General features: G+C 40.8%; 1 protein-coding gene across 1 annotated transcript; it reads right to left on the reverse strand.

Annotated features, from left to right (window-relative positions):
• Window positions 1-6,518: 6,518 nt before the first annotated feature.
• On the reverse strand, window positions 6,519-13,223 carry LOC311000127 (uncharacterized protein; the record flags this gene model as incomplete). Its single annotated transcript, XM_083990761.1, has 7 exons — window positions 13,170-13,223; window positions 11,381-11,689; window positions 11,061-11,299; window positions 9,839-9,926; window positions 7,485-7,552; window positions 6,916-7,078; window positions 6,519-6,649 (listed from the first exon to the last, which is right to left on the reverse strand). The coding sequence occupies exons 1-7, from the start codon at window positions 13,219-13,221 to the stop codon at window positions 6,519-6,521; spliced, it is 1,050 nt and encodes a 349-aa protein (XP_083846887.1). The 5' UTR covers window positions 13,222-13,223.
• Window positions 13,224-13,761: the final 538 nt, after the last annotated feature.

The following is a 13,761-nucleotide window of genomic DNA, read 5'->3' on the forward strand; positions in this document are numbered from 1 at the left end:
TGGCAGAACCAATGGCAGACACAAACTGGCCATTTCAGGGAGACTGGAGTTGACGTGTCACAGCTCCAGGGGAGGGCACTAGTGCTACAAGCTCCCGCCCCGCTCTGCATCTGGCTCAGAGGTGAAAGGCTTGACAGCTCGGTGTAGCTGGGCGGGTGCAGAGCAGCGCAGTCTCCGCCGCCCCCCCCCCCCCCCCCCCCCCTCCAGAGGTGCGTTGCTAATGAGCTGCTGGTGCTGTGCAGAAGAATAGCCCTGGGAAATGGCACAGGTTTTGTGCTTTGTTGCTAAAAACTTCATAATCACAATTTAAAAGACCACAGAGAATGTTTTAAAATAACCAAAAAGGGTCGCGGGAGGGGGACTTTAAGATTGTAATTCATGTCTGCACTAGTGACACAGGATGGATATCGTTAGGATTTTATCGATACCAATACTCCTTATCGGTACTGATACTTATCGATACTCTTATCGATACATGTAGTTTAGTGTAAAAATTATTATGTTAAAAGATTCAACCATTTTCTTTTTTGTTTGTATTTTTAATTAGGGGGGGTAACACCAGCAACATACAGATGTAGCCACCTAGAAGTTCCCCCTGGTCCCTGGTGGGACCACTGTGGGACCGTGATGGGTCCGTGACGGGCTCCCGCTTGGCCCGTGGCGATAATTTAATCCCCCGCGATGATGTAGCGAACGCAGCCACGACTGTTAACGCCCCTCTGCAGCCCGTGTGAAAATCAGCTGCAGTGTCTCATTTGTCCACGGGGAGGAGCAGTGATTTTGACCCGAGTTAATCTGTCAATCACTTTTCCTCCTCCTTTCTTTTTTCCCTCAGATGAATTGCTATAATTGCCTCCAAAACAGGCGATCTATAAGTAGCTTCAAAGATAAATAAACACCGACAGAGCACAAATAAAAATGTATATCACTCGCAGTTTACCTGTCTACAGAATTTGCATTCTACTAAATGTTTGCCTTGTGGTGGTTTTAATGTTAACACTGAAGCATACGGTGCGCAAATAAACCCTAACCAATAAACAACATACCGACGTGTCCGTGAATATACACGCATGAGACTGTATGTAAAATGAAAGTGTGGTCCTATGTGACCGCCCTTATATTCAAACAAGAGGAAAAAGAAACAATTATGAGGTTCATAAATTAAATCGCCATGGCACAGCTGAGACTTGACATAGGCTACTTGATGTTTTGTGTTTGTTTGTGTGAAACCTGTAATATAGTTATTTACAAGCCCCTCTTTCAGTTTTTGCCAGTCGGCAACCATGAATCTCTGGCTTGCTCATTCACTCCCGATCCGCGAATAAATACATTTCTAGTGACCACAGCGCGTCACGTCTCAGAACCACGGGCTACATTTGTGTATTTATTAGGGCTGTGCAAGTTGCGTTATGGCAACTCATTAAACTATCAACGCCGACATTTATTTTATTGCGCATTAATGCATGTTGCTCACATGCTTTTATTTTGTAAAAGTCTGTTGCTGGCTGCTGCGGTGTAGGGGTCAGAGTCGCCGGACACCGTAAACATGCGCTGTGCACCTCTGTAAAATTCTCAATAAAATTTAATGAATGAGTGTATTTTTCACCACAGAATACTAATATCCCTCCCCCTGCGCTATGCTGACCTGATGCGTCTAGTGGTTGACGGCTCTCTATTTTTCCCCACTTTTAATGATAAATGTCATGTCAAACCAGCCATTCCCATTAGGAGAGCCACATGCCTGACGCACCTGTCTTAATATGGAACTCAACATGAGAGCGAAGGTGCGCTCTGCTCTTATTTCCATCTCACCCCAGAGAGAGAGAGGCCTACTTGCAGCCTACTTGCAGATGGTAATGCTCTGGAGCAGGTGTGAATGTTCAGGGGTTTGGAGTGTGTTGTTGCTCAGGAGAGAGTCTGGTCCAGCTAGCCTTCCAATATAACCTCCCCTCCCCCAGTCCTCCTTCAAAGTTGAACAGCCAGCTCCATTGCAGGCACTGTGCGATTTGTGTGACAATGGGTGACCAATAGGTGGCCTATTAGGGCAAACAAAAGATTGAGCAATGATAATGCTAATTCCCTGGTCGAAGGCATGCACTGAATACCTGCAACTGCAAACATCTTAAAAAGGCTTTCATCACTCCCTTAGTTTTTTCCTATTTAAATGTAGATTCACAGTAAATAAATTGTGATAAAAAAAATTGACAGGTATTATTAGCTACAACAATTTATTTCCAGATAAAACAGTGGCCAGCGCATCTCCAGTAGCTAGGTCTGTTATAATTTCACTTCTTAAATCAAACATGTACTCGTGGTTCTATGAATTATGTGAATTTCCACTCACCACCAGCAGCGGCACTTTAAATGCCGCCTCTGGCGATATGTACTGTTCTGTGAGAGAAGCGCCATCTCCTGGTCATGTCATGTATTTCATTGAATGGGTGGAGTTCCAGTAAAAACTAGTCACACCCAGGAAAAGGAGGGGGTCACTCCAGCTGCTGGGACTTTGCTGGAGCTCTGCTGGAACTCTCATGGGAACAGCATGGTAGCAGCATGGCAGGGGAATTTCTATGTGGCTCCCACTGTAATAAAAAAAATTGACAGCAGAGAAGAACACCTCCTTTAAACCCTGAGCAAGTCAACAGTTAACCTGCAGAAACTGCAGTTAATCTGTCATCATGATAAAATAGGATCTCCTTCTATGGATCTTGATGAATATTTTGCTCTGACTCACAGTTCACGTCAGCTCAGGTGATCTGCAGGTTGTTGTTTCACTTCACTGCTCCGACGCTGCGCCCTGTGTGTCTGTGTACAGCACTGACACACACACGCTGCATACAGCAGCCAGTCCATGTTCTTCACACCGTAGACCAGTCATCTTATGAGACGTGTTACCGCAGAATAAACGACTCAAGCGGCTCAGTGTTTCCGCATGGGAGTTTTCTCCTGCACTTTCTTACCGGAGTGACATCAGGTCGCTCTGACTCCACTCTGCTCCTCACAGCAGCAGACATGAAGCTGCTGGAGCCTCCTCTGTCTCCTCACTGACCTGCTGCTGTAGGCTACTACACTCAACTCTCCGCCTCCGACACTAATCAAAGTACTTGCTGGGTCTCCGGTGCGAGGCTTCAAGCACACGACAACCCGACACACGTGAACGGACCGGGTCGGACTCGTATCATGGTTCGCTCCACACGCACCGTAGGCCGTGTGTCGGCGATGCGGCGCGGAGAGACGCTTGCCGCGGCTCGCCCGGTCCAAGTGCTGATTAGAGCGACAGAGATCAGCTGCAGTGACCGCCGTGTAGCAGTTCCATGGCGCTGACGAACCCGGTGGAAATTGGGGGGTGACAAGCTGCTGTCGCGGCGGTGTCAATATTACGTAACGGTTAGGGAGACGTTCAAAAAGTAGCGATAAGAGTACCGTTTGTCCAGAATCTTAACGGTACTCTGGTACCGACCCAAGAGCCGGTACCAAAAAGTACCGGTCCACGGTATACATCCCTAGTGACACCACCCTATAGCAGTAGGATATTACAATAGATGCGTGGGGAATCCCTGAGGTGGTCTTTGTTTTTTTTTTGGTGTGTGTTTCAGACGTGCACAGTGATTGCAGCTCGTCTGATATCATGTTAATTTCATTTGTTTTATTTGTTTGAGGACAGTGCACATTCATGAACAGTTAACACCATGGCATCCTGTAAGTGTGCCGGATTTAGCTCAGAGCTAATTTCCATCCGCAGTCCTCACATATGAAAAAAAAAAAAAAAAACAGACATCACAGAGCACAAGTAATAATAACAATTACAATAGAAGAGAAGACGGCGGGTGACGATGTACATTGGATCAGACAACTGAATGTAGTATTCAGTGTCTTGAAGTTGACGGCGTGGTTCGTGGACAATGTCAGCTATTTTATTCTAAAAATCTCTCCAGTTTCTATACATGTCTGGCTGATGTCTTTCAAGATGGGGGATGAAGGAATTCAAGGACTTGATCAAATAACTTTTCGTGGAAAGTTGTCGTGGCATGTAAATCACAGCATTAGGAAAAGCCAGTTTTGCTGTGTTGCACAGCGATTCCAAAGTCAGAAAATAAGGATTAGGTGTTTCCTCCCAAATGACAAGATTGCTGTGTCACCATAGGTGAACTTGGTGTCTTATGGCGTGTGTGGGCAGCATGTGAAATTTTGCACCCGGAAAACTGTTTACTTGTACATGGACGTATGGAATGCTATAGGACGCCTAGACAAGTTGGAGTCCCCCTAATTATCGGGGGTCTATGGGGGTTCCAGTCCACTTTGTATTTGTCACCGTGATGAGGATGATGCTTGAAGAGCAGCACATGGTCTGTTGGAAGAAAGCAGGGGATTGACCTTGTGACAAATGCACATTAGTGCAAATGGGCAAGACGTCTCGACTTGGATGACATCCCATAGTGCAGTCTTAAGACGTGGCGACTCCTGCATGCTTTCCCGTCAGGATTTTCAGCAAGACTGGACCCAAAGGGACAACAGGGAACGTATGGTTACATTGTAACCTTGGTTCTCTGAGTGAAGAGACTATCTCTCCACTCAGTTACATATTCCATATGTACGGGATATGACCCCCGCTGCTTTCCATCTGAACGATACCCAAAGCGCTTTACAGTACACATCACATTCACCCATTCACACACACATTCACACACTGATGGCGGTAGCTGCCATGCAAGGCGCGAACCACGACCCATCAGGAGCAAGGTGGGTAAGGTGTCTTGCCCAAGGACACTACGGCAGCGACAGAGCGGGATTCGAACCACCAATCCTCTGATCATTGGACGAACCGCTCTACCACCTGAGCCACTGCCGACCCAAACCAAGGTGTAGAGCTCTCTAGCACCCCCATCGGTGGACCAGAAACAACTCCCGGTGTGGTAGGCCTCCAGGAGGAAACACTGGAAAACCGAGGGACTAAAAACAGTAAAATAAGATTAAAAAAAGGTATAGAAGATAAAAACTGAGGGAATTGAAATAGTAAAATGTATAAAACAGACCAAATAAATGACGTGAAATGGGATAAATCTGTCAACTGACTAAGACATTGAAATAAAATAATTAAAATAAATATGTAAAATATAAAAGTAAAACAAAACAGGGTAAGCTAAACTAGATAATATAAAATAGAATAATAATAAAATTGTAAAAACGGGGGTGTGCATAAAATTAGAATTAAACAACTCAGTTAAAAGTCCGATTTAAAAAGGTGGGTCTTGAGCCTCTTTTTAAAAACATCAACAGTCTCTGCGGCCCTGATGTTCTCCAGGAGGCTGTTCCACATCGGGGGCCATAATAACTGAATGCCGCCTCCCTGTGTGTTTTAGTTCTTGCTTGTGGTATCGTTAAAAGGCCAGCACCGGAGGACCTCAGGGTCCGCGAGGGTTGATAGGGTAAAAGTAGGTCAGATAAATAAGAAGGCCTAAGACCGTTAAAGGAGCATTATCGCAAATACAGCAGTAATAGCATAAAATAAGCTGACATATGCAAAAGATGGGTCGGGGGGAGCCATAAGTAAATTTACAAAAAAAATCGCCAACAGTATAGTGTCCGTGGGGCAAATGCAGCATTTGTCTTTGTTATGATCCAAGCCGGCCCGGCGCTTGCTGCGTTAAAATGCACTCGGAACTCGCAAATCCGACCTCCGAACCGGACAAATATGCAACAGTAAGTAATGTAGCAGTGTTAGGGTGCTCACAGTCACTGAATCGCTGGTAGAACACTTTGTCTCCACGTCCCTGTGTCTTTCTTCAGCTGTCCTCTCAGTGTTATTAAGGAGGAGGACGTTTCAGTTGTCGTTGTTGTGGTTGTGCGCGACGTAGATAGCTTGTGCTGATGTGCCGCTTCCACTAGCGAGTTTTCTTTTTCCCGCGATTGCACGTTCATTCGGCCTGGTGAGGGAGGAGGAGGGGGGAGGGAGAAGGAGGGGGGGCGGGGGGGGGGGCTAAACGAGGCTGCTCTCTCTCTCTGACAGCTGCCCACTTGTTTATATCTGATAAGCTCCGTCTGGCTCCATCTAGTGGCCGAATTTTGCGATAATACTCCTTTAAGACATTTAAAGACTAAAAGAACCTTAAAATCTTTCCTGAAGCGCATGGGGAGCCAATGCAGCGATTTTAAAACAGGTGTAATATGCTCCCGCCCTCTGGTCTTCGTCAGCACGTGTGCGGCTGAATTCTGTAGTAATTGTAGATTGTGCATGTTCTTTTTGAGAAGACCAGAGAGTAGGGCATTACAATAATCTAAACGACAGGTGATAAAAGCATGCATCAGCACTTCCGTGCTGGCCTGAGAGAGAAACAGGCGGACTCTGGATATGTTGATAAAAACCTATCTTTGTTATGTTCTTGATGTGCAGAAAAGTCAGCTCAGAGTCAAAAATCACATGCATCAAACTAGATGTGCCCAAACTTCTTCCACTGTGGACAAGCCCAAACTTGTCCACAGTGGTCAGAGACAACTCAGAGGCTCCTTAACTTGACATTTCAGTTTTTCTTCTGGAGTCTCTCCATGACATGGACACTGATGACAGCAGCCACCATGACGATCAGACCCACAGAGAAGACGACTGTCTTCACCAGGCAGAGAGAGACACCAGCAGAGAGACTCTCTGAACCTGCAACACAACAACCACCTTCATCAGACTGACACTGGTCAACAGGAAGTCATCAACCTCTTATTATTCTTCCTCTGTTTGCTCAGCACCTGTGTGTTTTACACTCAGTAACATCATCCACAACATCTGTCAAACTTGGCGAGAAAAAAACAAAGTTGGTGATGTCATTAAGTTATTATATTATTTTTTTTAGGGAATAAATTCTCATTTGTTCTAAATGTAACTGTGTAACATTATCAACAGGATGTTTTCTCTGTCAGACTTACCAGTGTGTTGAGGACAAAAGTGATCAATCATCATACTGTCATTGGTCCTGCTGACCTGGTTGCTATGGTTACAGATGATTGTGTCATTCAGCAGGTAAACATGGAGAGTAGCACCAGAGGTTGTGACCTTTGACCTCTGACTGCAGGTGGTGCTGATGCTGATCTGATGTGAGTCCAGTGATCTGCAGGTCACAGGAGTCTGAGCTGTTTGTCACAGAGTCGACTGTCAGCTTCACTGGAGACACTGGATCTGAGGGGAGAGTTTACAGGAAGAGTTTTAGAAACAGCAGCAGATTCTCTCTGGCAGCGTCTGAAGAGTTAACAAACCCACCTTCAACTGTGACGACATATCCAGGTAGAGTTGGACTTTGACCAGTCGATATCACTTGTGCAGTATAAACTCCACTGTCGGACTTTTGTAGATTCTTCACTTTCACAGAGAAATTTTCCACAGACACCATAACCCTTCCACTGTAAAGATCAGAGACTGTTGGTTCTTTTTTAGGGAAAAATGTTACAAAATTGTCACCATTGAATCTCCATTGAACAAGAAGAAATCCCTCAGGTACATCAACCTTGACCTCCAGATGTAAATCCTCTCCTGTCTTCACAAACACAGGAGTCTGAGCTCTGGACCCTGTGGAAACAAAACACACATAATACAAACTGTGGATTTTTAGTAAATACTAAATTCTACTGTGTTTCTACTTATCATTTCCGACACTTGGATTATTAGATCAAAAATTATGAATCATCTGTTTCATCATGATTCACAGTAAAAAAAAATAGTTGTGGAAACATATTTAACGCCACCTGTTGGAGGACAGAGCTCTTTACTTTTTCTCACAATGTAGAGTGACACAAATTATTCATAATCACCACAGAACGACCAACGACACTGTCACATTCAGTGAGGTCATGACCATTAAGATATTAATATCCAAAAAGCTTTTTCTCTATATAAAAATGTTTCTGTTCTCACACTTATTATTTAACAATGTAAATTCATTTTAATTTAATATCTGCCTGATTATCATACAATCCCGTTTTGTTTCTATTTTCCATTTTTCTTAAATCTTTTATTGTTTTTTGTTTTGGAACTATTGGTTTTGTTTTCTTTGTTTTGCACTCACTTATTTTCAGTTCCTGACTTTACCACAATGTTTCAGTGCTGAGGTGCAACAACCAGAATTTAACAAGAAGAAGAAAAACCTAAATATGGAGCATTAGTTAAAATATATTATTTTACCTTGACATGAAGACACCAGGAAAACAGCAAATAGAAATGAAATACGTCCCATTCTGATGCCTTCCAACATTTGGTTTAAGTGCAGGAGAAACTTTAAAGACGTCCTGAACACGACACACGTCACACAGTGATCTATACGAGGAAGTCAACTTCTTTTCTGTGGCTGACCAGACTTCCTATTGTTCTTACACAGCATGTGCACACGTCACTTATCGACTTTAATGCTTAAAATACAATCCAGTTTTATTTAGAAAGTACAAATCACAACACACCTGGTCAAGTTCATTTAATAGATGAGATCAAGACCTTACAATATAGGCATAATAGTATTCAAAGATCAAAGAAAGTAGGCAGGGAATTGTACAAAAAAAAGTTTCAAATCTTAATTATCCATCAGTTCTGGAAGCCTGTTCATGGAAAAGGGATCAACCTTGTACTAATTCGCAATGGTTAACAGCAGGGGTGTCTTTCTACTTGGCTTTAGAAAAGATAAGCTACATCACAAAAAATAAGCTTGACAAGTTTTGGAAAATCTGAAAGGATTTCTGTAATTTCCTTGAGAAAAATGATATTGAAGTAGATGGAATGATGAACTGAAGATTTATTTATCTTTTCATTTTATCTTGTTTTAGTATACACATTTATACCTTTACAGACATGTACTGTATATGGATCTGTGTGTGTATATTTATATATGCAGTAATTAATGCACTGATCTTGATCTCGAACGGTGGATGTGTGAAACATAATTTCGTTTTTATGTGACACATAAGAATGACAAATAAAACCTATCCTATCCTATATAGATATATGCTTTTATTTGTTTACAAATTTTTCATTTATTGATCTTTTTTTTCCTTTTTCCTTCTCGATATTTTATTTTGTTTTCTTCATTATTATTGCTATCATTATTGTTGTTGTTTTCTTGCATGTGCCTTCTTGTTGTTCACCGTTTGTAAATTAACAAAATGTGCAATAAACAAAAAAGATATCCATAAGTTTTTCCAAATCCGTTTTTACTCAATAAATACAATAATTGAAACAGATTCCTCTGATAAACTGTTTGTGGAGGCAGTTTTCTTGAAAACTTTGATTAATGCATTGTTGTAATGTATCAATGAATGAGGTAATCTTTACAATATTCTAAAATATTCAAAAACATTTGAGAATTTCACCTTCAGAAACAAAACAAACTTAAAAAAAGAAAAAGCAAAGCTGTTTATTGTACATTCAACATTAAAACTGTAACCACTCTGAGTTGAAATAACCTGAGAATTGTATGTTTTTCAGCAAAGAATTGAACATTGTAAACTTCACAGACAAAACAACTGATACAACTTGCTCAACAAAATATGACACTGAAACACAGAACTGATAAAACTACACTTCACTCAAGCAGACACATTCTAAAATGATAAGTATAAGGTGCCTGACATACAGATTCAATCCAGTTCAAGTACGAGTTTAAAAAAAACAATCTATTCTTAGATACAGTATCTTAGAAAAAATATTTTATTCTTATCATTTGTGTGTTTGTTTCTCGTGGCACATAAAAGTTATTTCAAGTTTTTAAAAAGAAGATGAGCATATAACACTGTGTATCATTGAGTTATTTTTTGGGCATTAGCTACTACAGTAAATGGATTACAATCCCTCCGGTCTCATGTGATGTACTAGGTCCGGTGTGAGGTCCGACCATGGAGTAGATGGACTGTGAAGGTTCACTGGTTGGACTCTGATCCAGAATTTGGCTTATTTCAGCCTGGGAGATAAATCACAGAAAACATTTTTGATGAAGTTTTCCTGTTTGTCATGAAATGACTAGCACAAGAAAACACATGCATACTTTAATTCTGTGTGCAGGTATGAGGTACCACATGTAAGTTTTCTCTGTGGCTGAAATGGCCGTGTATCTTCACATATAATTTGTGCAAAATGAATATACAGTGCAGTAAATGGGGTACAGTATATTTATATTACTCAAACTGCACCTTTCACACTTTCTATATGTTTTAGCTTGGTGATGAAGAATAAATAGACATGAAGGCAATATCAACTCTGACTTTGACTTGTGTTGCTACAGTTCAGCTGATTTGAACAACACAATATAAACCCACATGTAACATAGGTGCTTTAAGTTACACAGGTTGAACAGTCCCATTGTTCCTGTAAGTATATGAACAGTAATTCTCATGAGGATTTGGAGATTTGACTGTGTGTTCTGTTACAAAGCACACTCTGACTCACCTCTTTGAGCTGCTGCAAAACCTACTACAACAAACAGGACAAGAGCTAAAACACCACCAACACCAACAACAGGAGCAATGTGATTACGAAGTGATTCAGGATCTGTAATAAAAGACAAAAAACTGATTAGAAATGCATGCCTATTCATAGTAAGAAAGTGTCCTGTTATAGCAACTCATCTTGTGCTTTTGACATATTACACAAATTACAGTTTTACGAAAGATCTAATCATTAGGAAATAATTAGCCATTTATTTGTTCATAATTTATATCTGGCTTAAATCCAGGTTGTACATTGTTTTACTCTTCTTATTAACATGTCAGTAATAAACATTTAATATGAGTATTTAAATTACATCTGTTTATTTAATCCAAATAGTCCAAGGTTAAAGACCGAGCTGTAAACTCTGTGATGACAACAGCAACATTAAACACAAGGTGGTAATATTGACTAATTATTTCACTAATATTAATTAATGTCTGTACTAAAAAAAACTTAGCTTGTATTTCTATCTGTCTATGGTGGATCGTTCTCATTTGTTCTAAATGTAACTGTGTAATATTATCAACAGGATGTTTTCTCTGTCAGACTTACCAGCATGTTGGAGACAAAAGTGACCAATCATTATACTGTCATTGGTCCTGCTGACCTGGTTGGTGTAGTTACAGATTATTTTGTAATTATCCAGGTAAACATGGAGAGTAGCACCAGAGGTTGTGACTTTTGACCTCTCTCCTCCCTCCTGACTGCAGGTGGTGGTGTTACAGGTAACAGTGGTGCTGATGCTGATCTGATGTGAGTCCAGTGATCTGCAGGTCACAGTGAGGTCACAGGAGTCTGAGCTGTTTGTCACAGAGTCGACTGTCAGCTTCACTGGAGACACTGGATCTGAGGGGAGAGTTTACAGGAAGAGTTTTAGAAACAGCAGCAGATTCTCTCTGGCAGCGTCTGAAGAGTTAACAAACCCACCTTCAACTGTGACGCTGTATCCAGCCAGTTTTTGGTTTTTAGTCGATATCACATGTGCAGTATAAACTCCACTGTCTGACTTTTGTAGATTCTTCAGTTTCACAGAGAAATGTTTCACAGACACCATAACCCTTCCACTGTAAAGTTCAAAGACTTCTCTTTCTCCACCACGTAAAAATGATACAAAATTGACGCTTCCATTGAATCTCCATTGAATAGTAATAAAATCCTCAGGTACATCAGCCTCCTTGACCTCCAGATGTAAATCCTCTCCTGTCTTCACAAACACAGGAGTCTGAACTCTGGACCCTGTGGAAACAAAACACACACAATACAATAAAAATAACAGACAGTGGATTTTTTTTCTTCTTTTTTAGCAAATACTGTGTTTCATCATGATTCATAGTAAATTGTGGAAACATATTTAAAGCAGATATCAGTGGAATGTTTTTGTTAATATAAGTCCTAAATAGTCCTATTTTCCGTCAGCAATCACTTACATGAAGTATTTCAGCCTAAACACGAGTCTCTCCGTCACTCTGCTCTGCTGTAACCCGAGGAGAAAATTTTCCTTGTGGGATACAAGTGTTATCCAATGAGGAGAGAGAACGGCATGAAGGGCTGTGTGTGCAGCCAAGGGATGCGCGTGAATGTGGTGACGTAGCACGAGGACCAATTGATGCCTGACAAGGGCGGGGGCTGCTAACTCATGGTGCGTTCAAAGAAACTCGTACTTTGTGTTTTTCCTTCCTGTGAAGTCATACCAGTTCGATCTGGTACGAGTTCACGGGTCGGAAGTTACGAGTGGCCGTTATAGGGAACTTTCACAGACAACAGGATGGTAAAAACACGAGCTACGGGTTACCTGGAACGCTACCAAGTCGTAGTTGTGACTTGAAGCTGTAACTTACGGTTTCAAAAGCCTGCCTTGAACGCAGCATTAGCCGAAACGGCCGTGAAGCTGATATCTGCTTTAACGCTTCTCTTAGGGCCACCTGCTGGAGGACAGAGCTCTTTACTTTTTTACACAGTGTCGAGCAGTGTTTTTCAACCTTGGGGTCAGGAACCCACATGGTGTCGCCTGGAATTCAAATGCGGTCGCCTGAAATGTCTAGTAATTGATTAAAAAAAATTACTTTAAAATTAATTAATGAATTAATAATTAGTTAAATTTCCTTTAACTAATTATTATTCTTTCAAAAATATGATGAAAAGCCAATACACACAATCTTAAACAATTGAATTCTACACTTTCACTTTCTTAGTTAAAGTAAAATGCAGCATCTAAAAATAAACGCATGTTTGACGGCAGCGATCACATGACTGTATGTGATCGGGGGTCGCCAGAAATTTGTGATGTCAAAATGGGGTCACGAGCCAAAAAAGGTTGGGAACCAGTGAAGCAAATAAGAGCAACACTGTCACCATCAGTGAGATAATGACCATTAAAATGTGTTTTTCTATTTATGAAAAATAAATGTTTCTCTTCTCACAATGAACCAGACAAATACCGACATGTGTCCACCCCTTCCTGTACATTTCTACGTGATATAATTTAACAGTGTAAATTCATTTCAATTCAATATCTGCCTGGTTTACACACAATCCCTTAGTTGTTTGTATTTTTTTAAATACATATTTTACATTTTTCTTAAATCTTTTATTGTTTTGGTTTTTGTTTTGTTTTTGAACTTGAAGTTTTGCTTTCTTTCTGTTTTTGCTCACTTACTTCACCAGAATTTAACAAGAGGAAAAAGAACCCAGATATGAAATAAAGATATTATTTTACCTTGACTTGAAGACACCAGGAAAAGAGCAAATAGAAATGAAATACGTCCCATTCTGACGCCTTCCAACATTGTGTGTCAGTGCAGCAAAAACTTTACAGACGTCCTGAACATGACAAATGTCAAACAGTGATCTATATGAGGAAGTCAGCTTCTTTTCTGTGGCTCACCAGACTTCCTACTGTTCTAACATAGCATTGTGCGCATGCTTATTGACTATAATGCTTAAAATTCAACACAGCACATCAGTGTCTTTACAAAAGTATCCAAAGAAAGCAAAACTGCAGGAAATTTCCCCCAAGAAAGTTTCATATAATGACATTATTTATATCAAGAATCAAATGTTATTGCCTAAGGTTTGTTAGGTCTGATCGTGTTATTCAATATCACAGTACAGAAGGATATATTTGCTTTCAGCTGGATATGTATGTAAGGACAAAGGATTAATGGGAATCTATCTGATGATCTAATGAGATCTTATTGCATTCTTCTTGGAGAAAATGTCAAAGTCAAATATATATGATGATGATGATGATGAATTAATCTGAAATATTTTTTTCTGAATATAATAACACAAAACAGTCCTGACTGAAA

This window comes from Trachurus trachurus, assembly GCF_905171665.1.
Source record: "Trachurus trachurus genome assembly, chromosome: 17".
Classification (NCBI taxonomy): Eukaryota; Metazoa; Chordata; class Actinopteri; order Carangiformes; family Carangidae; genus Trachurus; species Trachurus trachurus.